At 41.3% G+C, this 8,549-nt stretch overlaps 1 protein-coding gene across 2 annotated transcripts in view; it reads right to left on the bottom strand.

Annotated features, from left to right (window-relative positions):
- Positions 1–7,496: 7,496 nt before the first annotated feature.
- Positions 7,497–8,549, bottom strand: part of LOC139692008 (G-protein coupled receptor Mth2-like) — a 13,892-nt gene continuing 12,839 nt past the window's right edge. For both annotated transcript variants that reach the window (XM_071590012.1, XM_071590013.1), the window contains one exon: positions 7,497–8,150. In XM_071590012.1, the coding sequence (XP_071446113.1) occupies positions 7,763–8,150 (388 nt within the window). In that variant the 3' untranslated portion in view covers positions 7,497–7,762. The remainder of the gene's footprint in view (positions 8,151–8,549) is intronic.

Raw genomic sequence — 8,549 nt, 5'->3', positions numbered from 1 at the left:
TTAAGTGCACACACATACGTGTTATTTAATAGGTCCCATTCAACCAAACATATCGTGAAACTAGCCCGTCGGAGCGATTTCCATATTTTACACCGCAAGGAGCAGTAAAGCCTTACTCGCAAAGAAGCAAATAGGAATCCTTCATCTCGAGTTGAACCAGACGAATGAACGCCTCTTCCCTCTCCAATCCTTCTTCCTTGATTTCCCCTTCCACCGCCATTTCCCCTTCGCTGCCAAACTTTAAAGAGCCCTTACCCTCCATCCCTATCCAATATAGGGCGTGGACATTTAGTATGCCATAGGTCACAGTTTTGGCAAGGGTTCCGTAATGCATATACCCATATTGAGACACTTTGAATACTTCGAAGTAATTAAAAATATTGTTGCCTTCGCCTAATCCAAGCAATCCAACGCAGCGATACGGGCCCTTACAGCCACGCATTCACCGGCGTAGGCGTGCATCGTGACAGAGAAAAGATCTTTCGCATGATACGTTAGTCATTTGCTTTCAAATCGGTTTTAGCTGTGTTCTTCAAAATAGACTCATTTACGACAACTGGCTTCACTGGTTGGATACTGAACTATCAGTCAGACTTCATGAAATATTTCGTCTGAAAATGTTGTCATTTATGATAAAAGGTTATGTGAAATTGTCAAAGAGCAAGCACTGGACTCCGGCTTTAACGAAGGGGTATTAGATCGAGGGAATGTGAAACCAAGGAAATAAACCTCCTGGATGAGTTCGTATCATAATCCAGTTCATATCATCTTTGAAGACGAAGAGCGAATTTTTCTTTCTACTTCTCTACATCTACTCAATGCCCCGCTAGCCGCCGCAAGGGTGTGCTGGGTGGTTTTAGGACACCACCCGTAATTAAGAAAGATTAAAAAACCGCATACAAAAGCCACAAATTTATACTGTCCACAAACAATCCACTTACCGTCCATACGGCCGCAATTTCTGTTAATCTGCTATGGAGGTCGGGGTACTAGCTTGTAATCATCTCACAGCATAGTCCAGGCTTAAAATCCTTACGTGACAGATTATTTAGAGTGATGCAGATTTCGAATTCAGATTGGTTGCTGATTGACGAGAACTTCGAGTGCGATACCCCGTCCTTCGCATGGGTGGTTCAGTTGACATCTTATATCAGCACAAGAGTTTTCCCCGTTGCTACTCGGCCCTCCGTTGCTGCTCTCACACTGATTTTATTTCCCCCCTTTTAGCTGTCTAGAAAGCCTGCTCTCTCCCTTCCTCAACCCCGCTTTCCCAGCATCCCATTACCTGTCAAAGTTACCTCCAACCACTTTCTCTACCTTTATCGCATTTTCCCAAACAACTTCCTCCGTTCGTCAACCCTGTTTGAAATCCTAACGTTTGTCTTCCGCTCTATCCGACTTATTTTCTCCATTATCCACCACAGCCACATTTCAAAAGCCTCCAGGTTACGCTTAACTCTTTAGAGTCTCTTGCCTCAAAGACCAGTGCTCCCCATACAACTGAACGGTCCAAATTAAAGTATTTGCTGATCTTCTCTTTATATCTTTATTTCATGTAACTATCATCAATTCTCTTCTGTTTGTAAATGCTCCTTTTTCAAACGCAGTTCTTCTCCTAATAACCCTATGAGCACGTGTATTTGTGTACTTAAGCAAGTATAAATATGTATTTACTTTATATATATGCCCATATTTATGCATGCAGGGATGATTCCCTAACACCTTCCCTATCTTTGCCTCGCAAGGCTTGCGGGTAAATGTGTAACTGTATATGTGATACTAGGTTTGTTCGGAAAAATATGAGACTGTTTGAATAAATACTTTATTTTATTAGTTACCCTTTAATGATGCTTATCGTCTTCAAAATAGATCCCTTGCTGCCAATACAACGCTACCAGCGTTTTTTTCAGCTTTCGAATGCCGCTTGGAACGCTTCTTTCGTGATAGTTTTTGAGTTTTGCGGTGCAACTTAGTTGGATGTCTTCAACAGTCCCAAATTAGCTTCCTTTCAAGGTATATTTCAACTAAGGAAATAGAAAAAGGTCCGCTGAAGTAAGATCTTAGGAGTTGGGTGGCTGGGTGCTTGTCTTATGTGCTGTTTATGGCCACAAGCTCAGTAAAAATCAATGATTTGTGCACCGGTGCGTTGTCGTAAAGAAAGCACCAAGACTTGTTTTTCCACATTTGTGATATCGTCGGAAAAATGGCGAGTCTTAACATTCTCATAACCTCTATGTAGTGCTGCTCATTCACTGTTTGTCCTCTGGGGACATACAATGAATAATACCTTCCCAATCGAAGAAAATGATCACATCACCTTCACGTTCGTTCGCGACATCCGAGCCTTTTTGTGTCGTGGGGATGATGGCCACTTCAAGTCCTCCCCTCAACACTCTACCTAACTAATTAATGTATTGCCAAATGCCTCTTGAATCATTGTCTAAGTTTCAGTTGAACTTTTTCCGGGGTTAAAACAAAATTCAATGCGCACACGCCACGCCTGCATTCTCACAGACACAAGAATTTGTACAGCAAGCGTGTGCAAGTTCAGACAAGAATCTCTGTTTTACGGAAAAAAGTCGAGATAGGGCCACGGGAGAGGGAGTATTTTACTTTTGGCAGACTCCGCTAATAGGTGACATCTCATTGGTTGTGACCCGTCAAGCAGCTCGCGCATAGAAACACCAATTTCATCCTTTTTTGAACATACGTATATTCTCATTACTATGCCCATTTACCTCCAAAATACGCAGACTTAAAGGGTTCGGCCGGAAAATAAGTGTACTGAGCTCAGGAAAAAAATTTATTACACTTTTACATATCTTAAGCTAATATTCCTCAAAATAGGACCCTTGTGTGTCGATACACTTGTTCCAGCGGCGTTCCCATTCCTGGAACGCTCCCGCGAAGGCATCATCGGGAACCTCTCGAAGACACGTCGTCACGGCCTCTTTGACGGCGTCCAAAGTCCCGTATCGCGTTCCTTTCAAACTCCTCTTTATCTTCGGGAACAGAAAGAAGTCCGGTGGTGCCAAGTCCGGGCTGTAGGGCGGGTGCGGCAGCGTTGCCACGCCGTGCTTGGCCAAGAAGTCCGACACGACAAGCGCGGTGTGAGACGGCGCATTGTCGTGATGCAGCCGCCAGATGTTTTTGATCGCTGGCCGGACGCGGGTGACTCGTTTTCGAAGCCTGTCGAGCACTTGGACGTAAAATGCAGCATTTACAGTTTGTCGTTCAGGTACAAATTCGTAGTGGACGACTCCCCTTTTGTCAAAAAAGACAATGAGCATCGCCTTGATCCGAGATTTGCTCATGCGAGCTTTCTTTTGACGGGGTGATGATGGTGTGTGCCACTCCGCACTATGTCTCTTCGACTCCGGGTCGTACTCAAAGATCCACGTCTCGTCACCCGAAACAACGTTCTCTAAAAAATGTTGATCATTTTTGCAGTGATCCGCAAGTTGTGTCGCGATTTCCAAACGATTGAGTCTTTGATCATCACTGAGCACTTTCGGCACCAACTTTGCACACATTTTTCGCATCTGTAATTGGTGCCTAATAATCTCGTGCACTATTGTTTTTGGCACATTACACTGCTCTGCTATCATCCGAACACTAAGACGACGATCAGAGTCCAGTACATCGCGAACTTTTCGCACATTTTCGTCGGTGAGTGTCGTTGATGGGCGTCCAGGCCGTGGTTCGTCGTCGACCTCGGCCCGTCGCCCTCCACGAACATCTTGTGCCACCGAAAGATCATGTTTCTGGACATGGCTGACTCCCCATAAGCCTGGTTAATCATACCGACAGTTTCGGTAGACGATTTCCCAAGCTTTACCGCAAATTTGATGGAATAACGCTGCTCCAAAAACTTCGGCATCGCGTTCCGTGACGTGGGTCGAGCGTGGAGGTTCGCGTTAACAAAGCTCCTCACTACACCACAGCTCAGAGCCGACTGCCTTTTTCAGCGTCGCTTGCCAACGTACCCCCCTCCAATCGCAGCCCGTCAGAGCGGTGCTGGGCGCGCCTGGGGCGGCGGGAAAAAATCAGTAGTCAGTACACTTATTTTCCGGACGAACCCTGTAGATAACCACAGTTAATCTACCAGATCACTATACCCGGTGGCAGTAGGCAATCGAAACCGATCATTCAAATAAAATAAAATGTATTGTGGAATCTTATCACTATGCAAGTTTATTTTACAAGTTAAAATGGGCGACAAGTTGACGACCAATACCGTTAAATTTTAAGAGTAAGTCATTTTCATGAATGTATCTTTCACTCTTTAAGGCGGATCGCGGCGGAAATAGTCTTGTGTCCGACGAGAGGGCAGAATATACATTTTTATTTTCACCCGAATACTCAGAAGACGAAATGATTGGATTACCTCGCCTGGAATCTCTCATATCTTTCGAAGAAACGGTCGGCAATCAGAGTGTTCCTGCAACTTTCTTTGCTCTGACCCTGGGAGCGAAGAGCACACGGCAAACCCCTTGATATATCACGAAAAGTTGTGCCTCGTATAACTTCGATAGGTACTCTCCCTGGCCTTCGTTTCTCCCATCGCCTCCTCTTCCCCTCTCCAACTTGCTCGGAACGAGTATTGGCTCAACAAAATTCTGTTTTTTAGCGGTAGTTCTAGAAATATGTGTCTATCATGCCGTCCGAGGAAGAAAACTATAGAAAATTTTGAATTTGGTTGGCTTCTTAGTATTATATGATTCATCGTTTCGATGGAACGTAACTCACGTGCTACAGCGGCTTGTTCCCGAAGAGGAAACAGATATACGGTCCGTAGTTTTCCTCCTCCCAAACGCGTGGGCCGCACGAAAGAGCGCAAACTAAAATTAATCGCTTCGCCGAGCGGGGCTCCGTTAAATGGTGTGATTTCCAGCGATGGCTTCTTGTTATCTTATTTAACTCGTGCGCTATGTATGCATTAGGTTTCTTGTTTATCAATAATGAAACGATTGCATTCTTCCTGTAATCTCTACCAAATTACTAATCTTTCCGCAAATTATTTTAAAAGTTTCTTTAAGTTACCTCTGGAAATGACTGACTTCGTAATATTATACTCAAGCACGAAAAAATTGATCTGAGCATACACACCAAGGTCTTTTGCGCCTTTCAAGAGATGTAAATGGGCAATATCTAGATAAGAATCAGAATGAATGAAAGATGAATGATATGTCAACCTACCCTTTAAAAGAAAGACGCAAAGGGTAAGACATGCACCATTAAAATGTTTAATTGTTCAACATTACCTAAACCAGCAGCTCCTGTGCAAAATCGAACTCATGAACTCATCGTAACGGTAGTTAATACTAGCAAAGGCATCTGGACAAAATAAAAAAAGATCGTCTAATGTCTGCTTAGAAAATGTGTTCTCCCCAATATTTTGCTTCACAAATAATTTAATGGCCCATCCATGAAGGGCCGAATATCTTAGTTTAGTGGATGTTTTCATTTAACTCATGGTATTCCACCAATTAAAGGTAGATTTTCGACAATTTTAATATTTGTGATATCATAAACTGATACATTGGGAAAAATAATCTTCCTTTTACCGATTGATTATAAATTTAAAAATATATTTACCACTTCTGGGTATTTTTCATATACGCTTCAATTATCAGTACATTCACCTAAACAGTAGTCAATACTACATACTAATATACTCTGGCAAACCTTTTTCCCTTCTTCCCTTATGATTTTACGAAAAATAAGTTTGGAGAGGTCTGTCATACAGAAAATATTTGGAAAATTGCTGGTCTGCGCATCATACACAGACTTACTGGAAGGTTAGATTCAGAAAAACCATTACATACTGTGAACGCATGGCAAAATGTCATTTCCAATTTTGGCCAGCGCACATCAATGCAAAGTTTGATTAAACCAAAGGCCTCTTTGGGGTATCAGTATACTTCGAAATTCTTAATGTTCATCACGTTTAGTCAATCACTTATATCTGAGTTACATTTTAGTATCAGGGAGCCAATACAGCCGAATCGGGAGGTTCATACTTATCCTTACACACCGCATGAAATTCCATTTAAGAAATAAGATTTTCCTGTTTTATGCAACCCGCTCGACTATACAGTTAAAATGGGTAGCCTACGTTAGGCCTCTGGGTAGCCTACGTGTTCAAACAAATATTTGTTTTAGCTTTCCTTCAGGCAACTTTCGCCGCCAGCCTTTTACAGCAAGGGCGTTCATTCCATAGTGCGTGTCGTTGAATAAACGGCGTAAACGTTGAAAGCACCAACTTGGAGCCATCAGCCCATACTCAGTTGGTTTTGTGCTGTCTTCGTGGATGAGAGAGAGAAACTGTTTCGTATTGTTTTCATCCAAAGAAAGATTGTTTTAATTCTATCATTGAAATATTTTAAACAGAATCGCCATGCTAAATTAATATTTGACTTTCCACTTATTTTTAATAATATGAAATTAATAGGTTTCATTTTGTTTTCATATTTATCATAGTTGTGTTAGTAATTTGAGTGCTCTGGGTAGAGTTTTGGGCTAATAACATGAAGGTTCTAATGTTTGTGATACCTCTGAACACCCTCAGCTTCACCAAAATTTGATTTTTTGGAAAACAGATCTTCCTGGGAAAGTACAGTTAGCACAGGGAAAAGAACTGGCCCGCCTATCCTGATGCTTAAATATCACGATATTGGACTTAGTATTGGGCAAGGTCCACCCCATCAGATTGATTGCTGTGGGTGAAGATATTATTATATGCTTATGATAATTCAAAAATGGGGTTAATAATGGTGATCATCATTATCCAAGGTAATTTCGGATGGTCCCTAACAATTATTACCTTATATGCATAGCAGGAACTTTTGCTTACCCAATATTATTTACTCTTCATTCCTTTGTACCTTCTACCTAACTTCATGCTAACTATAAAGACTACCCTCTTACTACCTCTACCCTTCCTACCCAACATTCTCCCATCTATCATGGCTTTCTCAACATCCCACTATGCACTTTTTATGCCTTATTCCAATGCCTGGATACTTCTGCCTGGCTTCTTCTATCACCTGGCTACTTCTCCACTTCACTCACCATACTTAAAACATTTTTGTTAGTCTTCCACTCTATCCAACTTATTTTCTCAATTCTTCTTGGTTCCCATATCACAACAGCCATTACATTCTCCATTTACCATAAGACTAAAACAGAATGTCTATAAATCAAACTATATACTTTGCACTTTCAATGTCTTGCAGTCAATTCAATACACAGAATTCTGCAAGTGTTGAGAATCCAGTGGAAGTCATCATTTGAACAATTCAGTACAGTGCAATGCACAGTTTATGCCATGAGTGTCATAATACTTTGGCAACCAAAGTGGGAACTGTGGAGATCAAAGCAGCCACCCATAGCTGCTCCAATATGTTTTAAGGCACAACGCCATGGTATGAATGGCAGATAAATGGTGGCACATAAAAAAATTATATTTACTTGGCAGATAAATTCAAAGTATTTATAATTTAATAAATAAAAAATACTCCACAAAGGTACATAAACTCAACAACACTATTGAATTTCTCAGAAAGAAATGAATTAGTTCACTGATTGCCACAGCATCTTTCTATCTCTCAGTTAGCATCAGATGTCACCCACAAACTAATAACTTACAAACAATGCACACTTTCATGATGCTTAAAAGTTTTAGCTAAGAGCACAAGCACATTTCACAATTGAAACACCTTTGTTGTTTTAGTTCAGTACTAAAGTAATGTCACTTCAATTATTTCATATTTGATGTAAGAGTCCTCAGCTCTTCAGACTCCTTTGTAGCACCAGACTGAATGGGAGTTGAAAATGTGTGATCCCTTGAGGCTGTTTCACTATGGGTGGGATCGGCGTTGGTACCTGTGCGGTGCCACGGATTCAAGGATCTGAATATTTTACTGCCACTGGATAGTTTTTCTGGCAGCATTTGGCAAAACTTTCGCGATGCCACTCCACGAACTCTCTTCTTCCAGACAAATATGAAGAAAATGAAAACACCCTGCAGAGCATTCAGCAGGTCGCACAGCACCCACAGATAGTCAGGGCCTTTGACGACTGCCTGTATTACTTCCATTATCCAGTTGACACCCATGATAATGAACAGCTTAAGATATAAGTTGAATCTATATCAAGGAATATGTAAAATTATTAGTTAGACACCACACTAAACTAGCTAAGATTAAAACATAATTCATGGGCATTAATAGTATCAGTAAGTAGTTGTGAGTTTTTGGGGCAAAATGAAAAACCAAAATGAATACATTGGGTTCATCAGCTAAAGAGAGAAACCTAGGGGTCAAAATTTTGTGGCAATCCTATATGTCCACAATTTCCTTGACTACACTGTATCATAAACCAAACCTTCTGCTGTCCTTTATGATCAAATTCTGATATTCTCGATTGCCCTCAGTGGCTATAGGAATTGCCACAATCACACAAGAGTTATGCATAAATATCAGGGGCTAGAATTCCCTACACTAAATGATATCAATTAGAATGATCAACTTAACCAACCATGGTTT

The sequence above is a fragment of the Hetaerina americana genome, unplaced genomic scaffold (assembly GCF_022747635.1).
Source record: "Hetaerina americana unplaced genomic scaffold, ioHetAmer1.1.p SCAF_4, whole genome shotgun sequence".
Classification (NCBI taxonomy): Eukaryota; Metazoa; Arthropoda; class Insecta; order Odonata; family Calopterygidae; genus Hetaerina; species Hetaerina americana.
The sequence above is the reverse complement of the archived record's forward strand: the minus strand, read 5'-3'. Positions and strand labels throughout refer to the sequence as shown.